The sequence below is a fragment of the Penicillium pulvis genome (assembly GCF_028828015.1).
Source record: "Penicillium pulvis strain IBT 33274 chromosome Unknown contig_23_segment0_segment0, whole genome shotgun sequence".
Lineage (NCBI taxonomy): Eukaryota > Fungi > Ascomycota > Eurotiomycetes > Eurotiales > Aspergillaceae > Penicillium > Penicillium pulvis.
In genome coordinates, this window is record NW_026643075.1 from 3,795,743 (window position 1) to 3,813,615 (window position 17,873).

Genomic DNA, 17,873 nt, shown 5'->3' on the forward strand with positions numbered 1-17,873 from the left:
ACATTCATTCGATAAGATATCGACTAATGTGACATCGGGACAAACGCGCCCTTGTTTCTGTGTGATGGCCACGTCTTCGCTGCATGGAGCCGCCGATCGTTAGCGGCTCCCACTTTCTCCTAAACAAACCGTCACCCCCATAGCAACACTTCCGGTCCTTCCTCCTCTTGCGACTCTCCATACATTTTCCTGGTTCCACCATCCGGACCCTGAAATTGTTGTTTTCTTGGTCCTTGAATTATATATCTTTATTTTCGAAAACCCCCTCCTATCTGACAAGGCTTCCTGCGCACTGAGTGGCCTAGGGCCTCAGTGCAGATTACTTTCTCAACGAACATGACCTGGCCATCGACTCACATTTGCGCTGAGAACCTGTCCAAATAAAGACTAGCCAGGTCATTTGAATCGACGAGAGGCGCCAGGCACTGGTTTGCTACAGGCGGGGTAATAGGAAACGGCGCAGTGTACGAAAATTTTTGGATATCTACTTTGCCTCGAGCGCCGACTCTCGAATCAGTCGCAACTTTGGATCGATCGCAACTATATACTGAAGCGCGAATCCTGTCATGGATGGACCACCACCCCCTCCGCCGCCCCATGGCGAGAACCCTCATACCACCGAAGGCGAATACCGCAAAGCTTCCGACTTGCCAGATGGGAACTACGATATCTTCGTCATCCCCCCACACTCCTCCGGCTCCGGCTTCCTTTATCTCCCATCCTTGCAAACCAATCGCAACAGCTTCTTCGCAGGTGCCGCAAGTACAATGCTATTGGTCATAGCCTGGTCTTTAATTTCACCGGCGGTCAAAACTTGGTACATTGCTGCTGTCTCCTCTAACGGCAGTGGACATAGTACCATGGCAATGATTGTGGTGGCTTTTGGAGTAGGTATTGCCGGCTGGGTGGCCGGATTATCGCAGTCGCAGATGGACGGCTTCTTTGGAGGAAAGGGCGGAGGCTCCCCTGGAGGCCCTGGAACTGGTGGGTCCAACGCCAACAGTCAGTCCAATGCCAATCAAGGCAATGGGCAGCAGAATCATAGTGGACAGCAGCAGTATAACCCCGGATCGGGACAACAGCGACAGCGATATAGTGGAAACTATGGAGGACCGAAGCCGGGCAATCAGTACACCGGCAATCAAAACCAAAGTAACGCGGATCCCCCTCCAAATCCAGAAGAAGAGAAGGAAAAGGAAAGGGAACGCGAAAGACAGAAGGAAAGAGAGAGAGAGGAGAGAGAAAAAGAGAGGGAAAGGGAGAGGAAAGAAAGAGAGCAGGAGAAGGAGAAGGAGAAGGAGAGGGAGAGGGAGAGGGAGAAAGAAAGGGAAAGACAAAAAGAAAGGGAAAGGGAGGAGAGGGAGAAGGAGAAGCAGAGAGCCGAAAAAGAGCGCGAGCGTGAAGAGGCCAAGCGCAAAGAGGATCTGCGCCGAAAGATGGATGAGTTCAAGCGCAAGCGAGAACAAGAGGCCAAGGAGAAGCAAAGAGCAGCAGAGCGCGAGGCTATGGAAAAAGAATTGAAGGAGCGCCGCGAACAGCTTGAACGAGAGATGGCAGCCGCCAAGGCAGCTGCGGAGAAAGAAGCTCGCGAACGCTTAGAGAAAGAAGCCGCCGAGGCGCGCGCAAAGCATGAAAAAGAGGCTGCTGAAGCCAAGGCTGAGGCCGAAAGGCTCACTGCCGAAGCAAAGGCAACAACCGACCGGCTGGCGAGAGAGGCAAAAGAAAGAGCTGCCAAAGAGGCTGCCGAGAAAGAGGCTGCAGCTAAGGCAGCCGCTCAAAAGGAGGCCATGGCCAAATTCGCTGCTCTCAAAGAAGCTGCCGCGAAGAGATATGCCGAGAAAAAAGCCCAGGAGGCTAAAGAGAAGGCAGCAGACAGCAAACCTGCTGCTCCTGCGAGTGCTACCAGTGCTCCTCGAACACCTTCCCCCACGAAACGACCACCTTTCCCAACTGCCAGGACCACCGTGGAGGAAGACGATGCCTATTCATTTCGACCCTACGATCGTCCACGACGGCCGTACGGTGGTGCATCTGGGTCTTCTGCATACTCCGAATCATCATATGCGCCATCTCACTCAACAGCTCGGACAACACCTCCACCATCAACTCGCAGCGCATACTCCACCAAGGATCCTGACAAGATCGTGATTCAAGGAGTTTACCAATTCAACAACGCCTTTATGAAGACCCCAGTTTCTCAACTTGTCTCGGGTCAGGGCATGGTAACGGACGGCCTCGTGCTGCGCATCACAACCGAGGGGCTCTTCGTCGATGACGACCTTCGAGGAGTTGGTCAGCGTGAATGGGACGTAAAGGCCTGGACTCTAAAGCTGACAGAGGTGTGGTGTCCCCAAATGGGCGCACCACCCGCTAAGCCAGGCTCCAGTAATCCCTTCTCCTTCCGTCGCGGCGGTGCCCACTCGGTACCCACCAGCGAAGAGTCCGATGCCTTCCTTAACAACCTGCTCAAGGTCTGCAAGAATACATGTCGCCTAGCATCTCCAAGTGCATGTTTCGCTCGCAGCGCCAATGCCAATGGAAACAACGAGGCACGTGCTCCCCAGTCCGAGTTCCGTGGTCTCCACGTTCTTCGCGCCAGTGTACGCGATCAAGAAGGGAAACGATACGTTTTCGTGCTGCAGGACACTGAAGCCTGGAAGGTCGCCATTGGCCTCCAGCGTCTCCGTGCTGGAGCTCTTGTCCGTAACCTAGGTGTCACCGCTCTGTCCATCTCAGACCGCAAGAGCGTTCTCGGCGGCCTTGGATACGTCTAAGACTGAAACTATCTACAATGGCATTTTCTCCTACAACCATCTACAATTGGGTAGCTAAGCCATACTGGATCACATCTTCCCCCTGTTTTAGCGGTTGGTTATCTTTTTTCGTCTTTACGCCGTTATCCCTGCACTTTCTTTCTCATTAGCGGCGGAGTTTGCTGCATACTCTTCTCTGGTACATTCATTCGCTCTTGGCTATGCCTTCCACACAAAGTTTTGAGATTCCCCCCCATTTTTGATTTATGCCTTATGCCTTATGTTTTTTGTTTTTAATCTCTAGTACAGTTGACCAGCATGTGGATGAAGTTGATTGGGAACGTATATAGCACCATTAAAGTGAATCAGTGATGTCGCTCTTATATTTACATATTTCTTCATTCGTGTCTAGTAGTATACGTAGAGGAGGAGAAGGTGACACACTGGTATCGTGATTCTGCCAGTTTAGGGCTTCACTGTCTATTCCTATAGTATCAATGGAAAAGAACCCAAGCCAGTCAAATGCCAGAAACCCTCAGTTCATTCATGAGTAACACCCAGATGAATAAAGTAGATTAAAAACAAAACTCCACGAATGATGTTTGATGTATCGCAGCCCGGTGAACTGAACAGTCCAGAACGATGCACCACGGTCATTTATTCATTCCCCTCATTCATGTACACAAACAGCTCGGATCAGATGACAAAAAAGTAGAAAAATGGAGAGAAAACAAGAGAACGATAGATAAAAGTAAAGTAGAAAACAGGTGTCTATCGTTGGGAATCATTTTGCTTCGGAAAGCGTCAAAGTATAGGGAGAATGAGGCAAGTGCCTTTCATCAACAACAGATGGATATCGTCTTCTCGTCTTAAACATGGATAATGGAATCCAGGAACAGCCTTATTGGTGTCGGGATCCAATAACCTGGGATATCGAGTTGTAATGACCAGTGGTGACAACTGAATATTTTATCCCAAAGATGATTTGGATAAGCCGAGGCTTTTATCCCTGGGCATGGAATTGTAGGGGGGTCGTATCGATAGGGGTGGGAGGTTCATGTTTAGAAGGAGAACCCGCCAGGGAATCCACCGCGAGACTGACCACCGCCGAATGGGTGGCCACCAGCAGAGGCGAAACCGCCACCGCCACCGCCGTTCATCATGTTGAACAGGATGTTCGGGTCGATGTTGATATGGGAGCCGTTCATGCCGCCCATACCGCCCATACCTCCCATTCCACCCATACCGCCCATGCCACCCATGCCTCCTCCCATGCCGCCGAAGCCACCGCCGCCGAACATATCAGCAGGGTCCATCAGGTCATCACCGTTGTCATAAGCAGCACGCTTCCTGAAGTAGATGTTAGCGTTTGTGTTAAAATTGTGATATACGAGTAAACACTTACTGAGAGTCCATCAGACACTCGTAGGCCTCACCAATCTCCTTAAACTTCTCATCGCCCTGCTCGCCGTCGCGGTTCTTGTCGGGGTGGTACTGAATAGCCATCTTGCGGTAGGCCTTCTTAATCTCGTTCTCACTGGCATCCTTGCCAACTCCCAAGATCTTATAGTAATCCTTGCGCTGGGACTTCTTCAGCTCGAACTCAGCCCGACGAATATCCTCTCCGATACCCTTCTCAGATGGGTTCTTCTCAGCAACGCTCTTGTAGTCGCGAGCAGCCTCCTCCCACTTCTCAGCGCCACCGTAAGCCTTGGCACGCATCTTCAAAGCCTTAAGGTAATCAGGATCCAGACGCAGGGCCTCAGTGCAGTCTTCGATAGCGGCATCGTGCTCCTTCAGGTTGATATAAGCCTGAGCACGGTTCTGCAGGATCTTCGAGTTCATATCCTTGTTGGTAGGATCCACCTCAAGAGCCTGAGTCCAGAGTTCAATAGCACGACGGTAATCCTTAGCCTTGAAAGCAGCATTACCCTCCTCCTTTGTGCGGCTCAACTTCTGCACCATGCGCAACAACTTGATCGCCGCCTTCATATCCGGGTCCAGCCCAAGACACATCTTCAACAGCTTCAGCGCTTGTTCCGTCTCACCGGAGGCGTAGAATGCACGCGCCCGAATCATCATCGCATCGGGGTCCTGGCTGTTATCGCGCAGCAATCCGATGGCCAGATCCTGCGCCTTACCCAGCGAGTTGCTGTTGTTCATCTTCAACTGCGCCTCAGCAGTCAGAAGAGTCCACTTGCGTGGCTCCTTCACGCCCAGTCCGAGACCCTGGCGGGCCTGATCGAGACAGAAAATCGCCATCGATCCACCGCGGTCCTCGGCAAGAGTCTCCTCGGCCTGGCGGACGAATTTCAACATCTTCTCGGCGGGGGCCCGGTCGGTCGCGGTCGCAGCTGGTTCCACACGAGACAAGACCTCGAGCGCCTCGGCGGGGCGACCCAGGTTTGTCAAAATTTTAGCCCATCGGTGCACAATCTTCGCATTGGTGGGGTCGAGCTCGTTCGCGCGTTCAATGTCCTCAAGGGCGTTCAGGAATTGCTTTGCCGACATGTGGGCCGCAGCGCGGTTGGACAGGTAAGCGGACGAGTTGGGGTTGATTTCGATAGCTGCAAAAAAATAAGGTTTAGCAAACTAGTGTTTCACAAGTTGACATATCCCATAGATGGAGATTGGATGGAAATCGACATGTCGACGTCTCGGGTGTGAGGACTTACCCTTGTTGTACTCCTCGATAGCACGAGCGTAATTGCCATCCTTGAAAAATTTGTTGCCAGCCAGCTTGAACGAGTCTGCCTCGCCCGCATCGGAGTTTGAGCGGTGCGGAGGTGGGGTAGGACTGCGCTCTTGAGTGTTCACACCGTTCTTCTGCTGGGCTTCCTGAGGATCAATGTCCATGGAGCTCCGCTGGTCATCCCGAGTGGCCGCCATAGCGGACAGACGACGGCGCAGCTCGTCGGGGGGTAGGTTAAGTGGGTGAGAGTCCTGGTCTTTAGAAGACCGAGTGCCGAATTTGAGGGGAGTGGAAGTGGAAGAAGACCGACTGTGCGAGAATCGGTTCTTGGTGGGCGACTTGGAGGAAGATTTAGAGGGGGATTTAGCGGGATGAGGTTTGGAGGGTTTGGAGGTGGAGAAGGACGCTCGGGGTGACGAAGCGGGACTATCGGGTTCGTCCTTGGATTTCGTTTTTGGTTTTGATTCAGAGTCTTTGCTCTCTTTCTCCTTATCCTTATCCTTTTTGAAGATGTGGGCGAGTTGGACCATTGGGGGGAAAGGGATTTTTTTTTTTTCTTATGGAATCGAAGGACGACGAAGGCGGTAGAAGCGCCGAATCGGAGGGTTCAACTGACTGGTTTCAACCACGGTCTCTTCCGCCAAATGTTATCATGAACTTGCTTTAATCATATCGAGTACAAGTTCAAGTCATTCTTCAGGGGTTGAGGAAAGATGTTAATGTAGACCGATGTGGGAACAAAGGTCTCGGGTAGAGGGAAATAAATAGTAGGAATAATGTAGAAAGAGAGAGAAGAAAACTGGATAAAAATCGAACGCCTTTTTTCAATTATATCTACTTGTCTACTGATTACTACTGGTGGACTCCCACAAATTATTCCAGAGGCTGGTGTGAGCTGCTGGTCTGTGTTAGCGCGCAAGAATACTGGAGACAGGCATGTCACTAAATCCTCCCCGGCCGCAGGATGACGAGCCGGACCAATGTGAGAGAAATTCAAGATTCGAGAAGTTTCGATAAGAATTGATCTGATCCCCAGCCTCTTCTGTGATCTCTTTGGTCCTTTTGCTCATGTACGCGCCATTTCGAGGTTTAACGTATACGGAGCGGTGGAGGATGTGGATCCGATATGCAGTTGCTAATGGCAGCACGCCAACACTTGGACCAGTGTGCGTATTGCCCCTCCCCCCTTAATAATGCAGAAGTACGAAGAAAGAGGGGAAAAGTGGAATAAGGAAGTGTTATAATATGTTCATTTCGTAGCGGCATATACATCTTGAAACCCGCCATAATTATACAGGAAACCTCAATTCGAATCCCGGGAAAAAAGAAAAAAAAAATCAAAACAAGATCGTCCCCGTATGACCCGACGGGCCAGCCGGTGGGGAAACGAGCGAGGGGGTATCAATTCGGTGCCTCATCGCCCAGGCATGCTATCGTATTGTTGTATGTTCTACCGATGTAGAACCAGTTCGCTTTTGGAGTTTTTTTGAGATCATGTCTCAATCCTGCTCCAGTTAAGGAGGAGCTAGAGACAGCCGTGTGAAAGGACCATCAGTTGGCGTCGTCATAGAGCCGAGACATGGGGCACGCGACGGGTCCATCCTAACAACGGCCCATCTTGCATTCGCATCACGTAAGTTGGACTGAAAGCATGGCTGTCGTATGATGGAGGCGATTCGCCTAGCGCGCTGTCAATATGGACCCGAACAGTGTCGAATTGGTTTGGCGGCCATCCATGGTGCATGTGCATAGGCCATCCATCCGGAATGGCACTGAAGGCGGTCGAAGCAGACGATCGACTGCGGCTGCGTCGACTGCCACTTCGTTGACTGCGTTGAGATGGGATAGGCGCCCGTGGTGGCCAGCGACTAGGGATCTCCCACAAGCCTTCTTCCTCTAACCAAACAAGAGGATCACAGGTGTGTGATCGTCTGGGTTGAGGGGCGGTCGGAGTTGTCCATATTTGAAGGCTCGAGCGGGAACGATTATCGTCGATGTCCTCGTCTGCTGATTGCATCTCTTCATCAGGGCTCACTCGGCCTCGTCTAGCAGGGGCACGTCTGAGATTGGTGTTGTCGTTGTCGGCTGAACTGTCGCCATCCAGGCTGGCTTGTCGTCTGATGACCCTGTGTCGTTGACGTGATGGCGAAGAATCTGTAGAGGCTGGCCTTGGGGGAAGAGGCTTTGAAAGCAAGTGATACTGGGCGTCGGTCTGTGGAGTGGGTGGTCTCTGGATACAAGGAACGGTAGGATTTGGGGGGAGATAAGCTACCGAGTCGGCGATGACGGGACCTCCATCCAAGGACGAGAAATCTATGGGGCCTGATGTGATGGTATTCCCTGGGTCAAAGATAGGTGGGCCATCTAGTGAGGACAAGTCCATCATAGGAGGGCCGGGCCGGGCCAGAACCTTTTGAACCCCGAGTGGGCATCTCTGGAGGAGAGCACAGAAGGGCATGTTGTAGAACTCAGCCAGATGGGTATATTTATAATACCTGAAATGGCAAGCAGATTCTGGTGACTTCAGGCACGAAGAGAAGAGGGCCTTGACAGGTAAAACGTGGAGTGTCGGAAAGGGCCAAGTCAAGGTTTAAATCTTGAAACTTGGACCCTGAAACCTAATGAGAGTACCCGGCAGAACGTTCGTTATATAGGTCACTCGAAGGCAAATTCCCCGGGCAAAGATATAGCCTTAAATGATGTTTCAATCAGGGGGGATAAGAGATTTCTTTATATGAATTAGTTGGGAGAGTCGATTTTCCACCGGGGCCGATCCTTAGTTCCTTAGGTGTGATCCTGGATAAGCGGGCCTATGAACCCCTCTCTTCCCGTGGTGAAAAAGGAACCGTAGGATCCTTTGTTAGCATAGATTCACCGCCACATAATAAGGCGTCGATGCCCCAAAATGGTGTTGTTATATCCGATAATAGAGTCGAGTATGCAGCGCCTGTCAGCCTTGGGGTCCAACAGTCAACCCAGTGTTCTGATCTGATCCAATTCTCTCGATTCTACCATTGTTTTTATTTTGTTGGACGCTTTGACGGTTTCCGTGGTGGAGATTTGGACAACACTATTCCCTAGCCTCGATCCTTGGTGCAAGCTATTTCAAATCTCCCAACAAGCGAGACAACAAGATGATGAAATCCCGAGAATATCTGAAATTGGCCCGCGGATTTTGGATCTCCTAGCCCCAGTGATTAGCACAGCCCTAAAGGGGCCACCGTGATCTCAATACTGTAGAATGTAGATATTATCGACCCTGTGCCATTCGACTCTGGCTTGTTTTATTTTCGCACAATAATTTCGGGAACTCCGTGGTACTGAGTGCCAGACTAAGCTAAACCTCCGAAAGCATCGTATTCCGTACTTCATAGTCGCGCATAACCTATGCTGGAAAGTAGAGTTCAATCTTGGAAGCGGGCACAGTAAGCCACTAGAGTCGAAGGAGGTGGGGCAACCTATTTTTGGCTCACCAATCAGAGTACCGGAAATGTATAAAAATTTCCGCTCGTCCCCAACTTCGAAGATGCCATCGGGGGCTCCGTACCGTACCCAATGACTATGTGCTTAGTTCAAACTGTTATTGTGGATAACAAATTACCAGCACAAAGATGACGTGTATTTCATTCCTTCATTTCCTGACCCTATCAGGAATTTGACATTGTTTACTTAGACCCAGCTTTGGATTTATATAATCGCAGGATCAACTCAGGTCCGTGGACGGTAGATCGCAATGTAAAACCATCAGCTTATTCCCATGTGTACAAAGGTACCAAGCTTAGATTAGACATCGAGACAGAACCTGGAGTAGATTTGATGTCCACCATTATTTGACTATGCAAGCCACCTGGTCAGCCCAGTGCCCTAGAAGGGTTTAAGGAAGATACTAAGAACACTAGTCCACGTTCCATGCCCCATCCGCGATCATCCTACAACCCAACAGACCTTTTTCCACCTCAAATCGAAAAACGAACCTCAATGTCTGATTTTGCGATGCCATGACCTCATTCATCTATAGTCAGGTATCCATGGGGCCGTTGCTGGTTACGCCGATTGGGTTCGGTGCTGAGTGGGAGACTCTTGTGCGGTCACTATACTACAGGATTCAACTGGGGCTCTGGGGGCTAAAATTTACACAAAGGCATTAGGAGCACGTGGACCAAGCTAGCTTGTTTCAAGCCGCATAGATGTCCAAGATTGGATTCATGGCCAAATCTAGTATGCAGCGCGGCTAATAACTCGAATAATGTCATTGCACTGGAGATGTCGAATGCCAGCATATTCCAAGAGTGTATAGCTTCCCGGATCACCGGCTCACCAAGTATCCGGTAGAGCCGAAATCATCCCGTTCATCTTGCATAAATAGCGCTTGCTTCCCCCCTTTCAAGAATAGAAATTCACAAACAGTGGAAGTACACGGCCAATTCATTTTCCTTGCCTCTGGGACTTGTCATCATATGTTCCGCAGCCTCAGCAAATTCTACTGCGATTGATGTCGAGGTAATGGCTACATATATACCTGGGCACTCAAAATTTGGCCGACTCAGGATAATTTTCACAAGGGTAGTCTATGGCCTTGAAGTGGATCCCAGCCACTCACTTCCATAGAAAACCCGGTAAGCACGCGAGCAACGGGAACTAATGTCTGCAAGCTCGTCACGGCCTCATCACCTGCAGGTTCAGATCACACTTCCACGTTTCAGGTGCGATGACGGGCCGCACCCGCTCAGGGACTAAACTTGGCGCCATGATGCGGGGATGCAAACTTGGCAATACAGGATTATCCCGTTTACGGATACTTTGGACTGCACTTCAGATAGCGATATGGATTGCATTCATGCCTCCAGATTACAATAAAAATAAGATAGCAAAGTGGTATGGGTACATTCAAAAAAGGGTTACGGGAAACGCTGGAAAGCGAGAAAATGGTGAAAGCAGTCATGGTTTACATTAAGGTCGTGCTCAAGCCACCAAGCGCTTCACACAAACTTTCGAAGCTATCCAGGAAGCCCAAGAAGAGGAAATATGTATATCGAGAAAAGCAAAAGGGGATAAAGCATATCCAATCAGAAGCAAGTAACAAGAGACATCGGTCAGGTAAATCACCAAAACCCAGTTAAATCACAAAGAAATCTTCTCCATTCCCGTACCATACCATTCAGGATTAAACTACACGCTAATCCCACAAGGTGGAGCTAGATATATAGCAAGCCATCGATGGATGGGGTTATTTAAGCCAGAACGAAGGCGGCCATGGCAGCGAGACCAGCGAAGCCAATGGAGCCAGAGACGGCACCAGCACCGCTGTAGGCGGGGGTGGCGGAGGGAGAGGCGGCAGCGCCGGAGGAGGCAGCAGCAGCACCGCTAGAGTATATATTAGTATATCAGTCGGAAAATGTAAGGGTTCAATGATAGCTTACCTGGGAGCGGGCTTGCTGGCGGAGGGGGCGTGGGGGAGCGGAGCCACCGGAGCCAGCAGTCACAGGGGAGGTACCCATGGGGATGGGGACGGTGGAGTAGATGACAGTGGGCACACAGGTGGTGTGGGCAACGACGCTGTAGGACATGGAGGCACCGGAGCCACCGTTACCAGCGGGAACGGAGGGAACGGGGGCAACAGCGGGGACGGAGGTGGTCCAGCTGGGAGCGGCCGAGGGGGCAGGGCCAGAGGCAGCAGGGCCAGAAGGAGCCGGGGCACCGCTGGTAGGAGCGGGGGAGGAGGCAGCGCCAGCACCCTCGGGGACGGAGGCGGAGGTCACAACAGCAGGGGCGGAGGTGGGGACACCAGAGTTGGCAGGGCAGTTGGTGACGGTAGGACCGCAGGAGGTGATGGTAACCTCATCAGTCTCGTAGACGGTAACGTCAGCGCCGTTGGGCATAGCGGCAGCCAGGCCGGCGAAGAAGGCAACGGTAGCAATGGTGAAACGCATTTTGATTGTTTGAGAAATAGGGCCGTAAAGGTGATTAAAAGCGTAGAGCTTAGAGAAAGAGTGTAGTAGTTTGGGTTGAAAGAGTGGATGACCGAAGTCTAGAGAGTGACTGAATGCGTAGGCAACGAAGATGTACTTGAAGAAGAAAAAAGGAACGATAGGACGGGGGGATCTAGGGGCCCTTTGTATGAACAGGGAGATTAGCCGGAGATCAACACGCATCAAATTCGCCCCTAAAAAAAGGGGAAGCTCTCTTGGCTCTCTGGTACCTGCAGTCTAAGTGTAATGTTATACGGTGTGTATGGGGTTTTACTTGCTAATTACCGGAAGTCAGTACAGTTAGTGTCATTATGGAGTCGTCATTATGGTATCAAGTACTTCATCTATGCGCCACATCCACACCGTCTCTTCAAGTACTCGGTACCGGGGGAGAGTTGCACTGCCCGAAAGGCTGGACCCTCAATGATCCAAAGTGATTGGATAAGAGAGGCGCGTGGGAGCAAGGCTGTTTCATCGTGACCAGTCGGTTTCAGTAATTTACTTAACTTACTGTGCCGCTAATGAGCTTTAGTGTGGGAACTGCACTGCCGATCGCGCCATATAGTGGGTGCTACCCATGAGACACAACTTCCTTACCTACAGATGTATCTTGTAGGTTGTGGTTGATCTCTGTTTCTTATTATTTGTTTACAGTAGCTCGTGTACTCGTATCGTCTAGTTCCTGTTTCATTTCTCACATTTAATTGCACTATATAAACCCGAGGACTGGAAATGAACCCGTTCTTTAGCGGTTTCAGCCCGTTTGTACTGAACCAATCCACCTACACACCGCCGATCCACTGCCGGTTCCTGCTTTCCCTCCACCACTCACTGTCTTTCTCCGTCGGTCGATGACCCACTTTACCCCTGAGCAACCCGTGGGTGTATTTCCGCCCATTTGGTACGGAGTAAACAAGGGCGCTTCTCTCTGCGATGACTGCACGGTCTCCCCCGCGACGGTTCGTGATGGCCACCTGGTTACTGGTACATACGAGGCTCAAAGTTCAATCTTCCCCCAATAATGAATCGATATTGACAACATAATTGGCACGCGAGTCGCTGACCCCTTAGTTGCAAATGGTACATGATTGTCCAAATAATTGTTTTTATCTCATCTGTGTTCTATTTCTAATCTCGCAACGAGACCCATGTCTTTGTTCAAGTGGATCCCCTATGGAACACTGCAGGATCCGTTGTAACCGTATGGCGGTCCAAACGCCCTTTGTTTGGTGCGTTTTTTCTTGAATTGTCCCCATAAGCCCTCGACTTCATCACTAAGCGAAACACAGACTTTAGATGTGTCTCCGCTTGCGGGCCTAGTTTCACTCTTGCGCCATGACCACCATCTCCGAATGGTTTAGCTTACAAGCCTCTTTAGTGCTTGAGCTTACCCAAGCCTAGGGAGGGATAAGAAGAGAAAGCGGGGGAAATTCCATTGAGGCTTGGGCTTAGACCTGGAGGGTTTACTCCGTGCCGCTTCGGCGTTAACGTCGTGGAGACTGGCTACCGTGGACGCTGTATGGCGCGTGCCGATCGAGACCGCGTGATGGTTCCTGGCCGCATGGTCTCCCTAACTCAAAATGGGTAACATTCCCTTGCCCATCTCCCTGAGGCTTACCCTCAGTGTATTGTTGTAACTTGGTAAAAGTGACCTGTACCGAATGAGGACCATCATCACAGCCCTTAGCTTAGAGTCGTTCGAGTCGAGGCCTCCCAACGCCGCGGCGTCGGACCGCGAGCTGAAGAGTCCTTTGTTCTTCCAATCATGGTCTGATGTCTCGGCTTTACTTAGTTCAATACTTGGTTAAGCTCCATGATAGGGGGCGTGTGGTTCAAAGAAGGCTCAATGGCCTCGTGGCGCCCCCAGACTCCACATTCCATAACTATTGATTTTCTTTGAATTTCACTGGACCGCCATTCCCCCCTTTTCAGAATACTACAGATTTAGTCGACCTCGATCTTAGTTAAAATCCATTATCCTTGTCCGCTAACTCCATATCTTGTGCTATGTTTAGATTGCCGAACCATTGGACCGTCCGGCTTGAGAAAAGGGGGAAGATTGTAGCATTCAGTGGATAATAATAGTGCCCAGTGGATCTCAACTCTCAAAAGTCGTTATCGATCCCGGCACAGACCACGCAATATAGTTTCCATGGCCCGATGGATACTACACAGTATCATGGCAACATAGATCAACGGAACAGAAAGAGAAAAGGGGCACCCGCTGGTCAAAAATAAACCCACAGAATGTTGGCGATCACGCTCAATATCTTGCTCCTCGTGACGACTTACGAATCTGGTGGGTCCAATGCTTGAATCCAGCCCTGGACACGAAGTCCATCGGGACTGCTCCGTCAGAGTATTGAGTTCATACTGTACTCAAATTCAAGTGTGCCGTACACCTCTGCCCCTGATCTGTGTGGCCCATCTCGACTGGAGATTGCCGAGGATCTGGGCACATGTGCATGAAAAACGATGATGATCGGTGGACTGCAGATCAGGTACACACGGGATTTTCAACTGTCTAGCAATTGTCTGGCTCAGTCAACGCACTCGCAGTACTCTGCAGTCTTCCTGGTCGTTTTCAAGTCTCGAGTGTTTCATACGTGCACTGGGGATTCTGTTACTTACTGAAATCTATCACCAATGCTCGACCATTGATCAACAGCAACGCGTCACACAAGACGGACAGTCTCCATCACCGATGATCACGATGAGCCACAGAATCCAATGGCATCGTCCACGCGTTCGGTTATACATGACTGGGCCCAGGCTTGACAAAGCTCTCGGCATATGTCATTACTCTTGATGATACGCAGCACACGAGATCTATCTGTCAGTTTTGCACTGAAGCTTACTGTACCTCCCAGATACTATCATTGCGCTTATTGCACTGACTTTAACCCGTGGGGTTCCGGCACTCCATCTCACCATTCCTTCACTTTTAGCAATCATGCTAGCCATACCTTCCCAGAGCAGTCCTTGTTCCAATCGAGCCGCGCGTCAGGGCAAGGCGGAAATAAGCCGCAGTATGACATCGGGTCTGTATGTACAGTACAATCTGGATAAGAGTCGATCTGCAAGGGTTTTCCAGGCTAGAACCATTGTGGCGTCTTTGGCTTTTTGTACAGATGGAGGGTTGTGGTTTGATGTGTGGCTGTACTTGGCTTCCCGATTGGATTTGCTCTTGGATGAAAGGTGGAGATGGATGCCCCGATCGTCTCAGAGTTGACTTCACCCAGTCCTTCATCCGAAATCTTGGAAACCTTGGCCTTGCCACAGACCCAGCCACAGGGTGTTTCAAAAAGAGTAATCATCCCCACATGCATCGGTCGGGAAATGCCGAAAATTGATCATATGTAGCCATCATAATAGCAATTAATTTAACAAACCAAAATAAACAAATTTTCATTGCTCTGATGACATGCCTTATTCAGTGTACCGTGGTTGGATGTGATGATCGGCGGTCTATCTACGCTGCGGTGATGACATCGTTCTCGACAAATCGATTCCTCGACCCCAGGGTCTTTAAGCCACCGCCTCTATCAAGGGGTATTGCCCTAGGTACTTCGTACATGTAGAGAGATACAATGTGCATGTACTACTTACTGAGAAAGCCGGAGACTGCTTACAGGAAACTCCATAATCAGCCCTATCGTATACTGTAGGTACATCTAAAGTCTGTGGTTATACATGACGAATACAAACCAACAGTTTGTAATGTTGGTTATTGCCAACATCCTAATTAGCCATAAACTGCATGGCTCCCCGCGCTGTATGCCGGGATCAATCAAGTTGCAGATCTGGAACTGGTACTTGAAGCATTGACAGATGATTCTCCCCTCTTTCCCAAGTGGGGACAGCCCTGTCTGTGTGTTGGCAATGATGTCGATGGACGCCACCAATACCAACGGTAGGTCGATGGTTGGCGAGATGTTAAGTGGAGTTCCCGGACAAGGTAATTTGCGGCTCCAAGGCAACCACATATTGACATTCATGCCCAATTACGAACATTGTGATAAGTTACATATCAGCGACTTCAATAGAGGGGGGAAAGAGAGACCGAAGGCGATTTAGCGATGTGATTAGATGGCGTAGAGTGCATGAAGAATGCAAGTTGGAACGAACAGCACAAGTCGACCATGCGTTAGCGTTAAGTACCTGGTTTGTTTGGCTTCTGATCCATGGTTCTTTGTGAGAATTCAATCGGACCTGCAAACTCTGCAATGCTGCCAACACACGTAGAGGTGACTACATTCATCACGTAGAGAATCGTCTTTTCCAACTTTTCTGTAGTCTACAATCGCCTTGTTTCAGTTGAGGGCGCTTTCTGAAACAGCCCCACCACTGCCCGTAGGACCCGATCTTGTCGTCGCTCTGTCCCACTCGGCGGCTGTGTTGCCGTCTATTAATATTCTTGGTGATCTAAGCTCTGGAAGAATCCATCTTTAGAACACTCATGATTAAGCTCAAGCATTGCCTCGACATTTGCTGTAGTTTATAGTGTCCGTGGTTTGGCAGGTGGAGAACAAAAATCGCTTTTTCCATTGCGCATTTCGCCCCGAGTCACCTGCTTTCCCCTCTCTTCCCCTTCACGTTCCGCTCGTTTACGTGTCCACCCTTTCTCTACACCCCAACGCTCGCTACTGTCTTTTCAGGGACCCCATCGACACTGTGGCTACCCTGGCTGACCCCAACGAGTTGTTCTTGCCTGGCGATAGGCAGAACAATCTCGCTATGTCCTCCGTGCCGCTTCTTCGGACCCCGGTCCCCAGCCCTCAGCGCAACAATGGCACCCCCAGAGCTCCGAAGCTTACACTGGGTATCCCTCCATCGCCAAACGCCAAACCCGTCAATGGCAATGGCGTCCCCGCCATGGTGGCCCCTCCACAACCTCAACCTGGCCCCTCCCGCCCGGCTCTCCGCCTAGCCACTCCTATGATCAACCCGAATGCCCCGCAGCCGGTCAACCGCATGGCCAACGGTCGACCAGGTCCTCCATCACTAGCACTTTCTACGGGTGGACTTGGTGTGAATGGCCAACCGATGTTGAAGGCGAATGGCGGAAGCAGTAATCCCATCTCCGCAAACTCCTCCGTTTCAACAGTCGACATCGCGAGGGGTCTCCGTGAATCTGGCGGCTCCGATCCTGCATCCGCAATCAGCTCATTTGATGGAGAGGGCAACGATCAGCTGGAAGGCGAGAATGGTGTGAGCGCACTTGGTTTCGACCTGGATCGGTTGAGTTTAGAGAAAGGTCGTCCCCTCGATGTCGAAGATCTCGATGATAAGGGCTGGCACGCGGCCAGCGAACAAAAGAAGATTATTGAGCTTGGTAGCCTGGGTGAAGGTGCCGGTGGTGCTGTTACTCGGTGTCAGCTCAAGGGCGGCAAGACTGTATTTGCATTGAAGGTCCGTTCCTCTTGCCTGTTATCTCTACCATGATTCATCAGTGACTAACTTTCTATCGCGATAGATCATCACTACCGACCCCAACCCAGATGTGAAGAAACAAATTGTTCGTGAACTTAACTTCAATAAGGACTGTGCATCCGAGCATATCTGTCGCTACTATGGTGCCTTTATGGACAAGACATCTGGTACAATCTCTATTGCCATGGAATTCTGCGAAGGTGGTAGCCTTGACAGTATCTATAAGGAAGTGAAGAAACTGGGTGGGCGTACGGGCGAAAAGGTGCTTGGCAAGGTTGCAGAGGGTGTGCTAAACGGATTAACGTACTTGCATAGTCGCAAGATCATCCATCGAGGTATGATATACTGCCCGCGCTTACTCGAATCATATCACTAATGCCTCATATAGATATCAAACCCTCCAACATCCTCTTGTGCCGGAATGGCCAGGTCAAGCTTTGTGATTTCGGTGTCAGCGGCGAGTTCGGCACCAAAGGCGATGCCAACACTTTCATCGGCACCTCCTACTATATGGCCCCGGAACGTATTACAGGCCAATCGTACACCATCACATCCGATGTCTGGTCTTTGGGTGTGACTTTGCTGGAAGTCGCGCAACATCGATTCCCTTTCCCCGCCGATGGCACTGAGATGCAACCCCGTGCCGGATTAATAGACCTCCTCACCTACATTGTCCGCCAGCCAATCCCCAAACTGAAGGATGAGCCGGAAAATCGGATTAAGTGGTCGGATAACTTCAAGTACTTCATTGAATGCTGGTATGTTCTGCGAATCCCTTTCTTGCTTGTTCCTGTTTTAACCCAACTACTAGTCTTGAGAAAGAGCCTCCTCGACGAGCAACTCCTTGGCGGATGCTGGAACATCCATGGGTGCAGGATATGAAGAACAAGAAGGTCAACATGGCGAACTTCATCACGCAAGTGTGGGACTGGAAGAATTAAAACACCAAAAGTCGCCCGGGCCCTTTTCTATCTTGCATGTTGTTTCCATGGAGGTCTCCATCTGTTGAGTATGAGTGGCTGGACC

At 50.5% G+C, this 17,873-nt stretch overlaps 5 protein-coding genes across 5 annotated transcripts; 2 read left to right on the forward strand and 3 right to left on the reverse strand.

The window, feature by feature from the left end:
* Positions 1–566: 566 nt before the first annotated feature.
* N7503_005703 (uncharacterized protein) lies at positions 567–2,774 on the forward strand (the record flags this gene model as incomplete). The annotated part of the gene is made up of 1 exon (XM_057065250.1): positions 567–2,774. The coding sequence occupies one exon, from the start codon at positions 567–569 to the stop codon at positions 2,772–2,774; it is 2,208 nt and encodes a 735-aa protein (XP_056922993.1).
* A 1,040-nt stretch (positions 2,775–3,814) lies between these two features.
* On the reverse strand, positions 3,815–5,975 carry N7503_005704 (DnaJ and TPR domain protein; the record flags this gene model as incomplete). Its single annotated transcript, XM_057065251.1, has 3 exons — positions 3,815–4,103; positions 4,159–5,320; positions 5,429–5,975. 3 exons carry the CDS (start codon positions 5,973–5,975, stop codon positions 3,815–3,817), a joined length of 1,998 nt encoding a protein of 665 aa, XP_056922994.1.
* Positions 5,976–7,009: 1,034 nt separating this feature from the next.
* N7503_005705 (uncharacterized protein) lies at positions 7,010–7,903 on the reverse strand (the record flags this gene model as incomplete). The annotated part of the gene is made up of 1 exon (XM_057065252.1): positions 7,010–7,903. The coding sequence occupies one exon, from the start codon at positions 7,901–7,903 to the stop codon at positions 7,010–7,012; it is 894 nt and encodes a 297-aa protein (XP_056922995.1).
* Positions 7,904–10,264: 2,361 nt separating this feature from the next.
* On the reverse strand, positions 10,265–11,375 carry N7503_005706 (GPI anchored serine-rich protein; the record flags this gene model as incomplete). The annotated part of the gene is made up of 2 exons (XM_057065253.1): positions 10,265–10,809; positions 10,882–11,375. The coding sequence occupies 2 exons, from the start codon at positions 11,373–11,375 to the stop codon at positions 10,677–10,679; spliced, it is 627 nt and encodes a 208-aa protein (XP_056922996.1). The 3' UTR covers positions 10,265–10,676.
* Positions 11,376–16,151: 4,776 nt separating this feature from the next.
* Positions 16,152–17,788, forward strand: N7503_005707 (dual-specificity mitogen-activated protein kinase kinase; the record flags this gene model as incomplete). Its single annotated transcript, XM_057065254.1, has 4 exons — positions 16,152–16,826; positions 16,891–17,182; positions 17,236–17,605; positions 17,659–17,788. The coding sequence occupies 4 exons, from the start codon at positions 16,152–16,154 to the stop codon at positions 17,786–17,788; spliced, it is 1,467 nt and encodes a 488-aa protein (XP_056922997.1).
* Between the last annotated feature and the right edge of the window lie 85 nt (positions 17,789–17,873).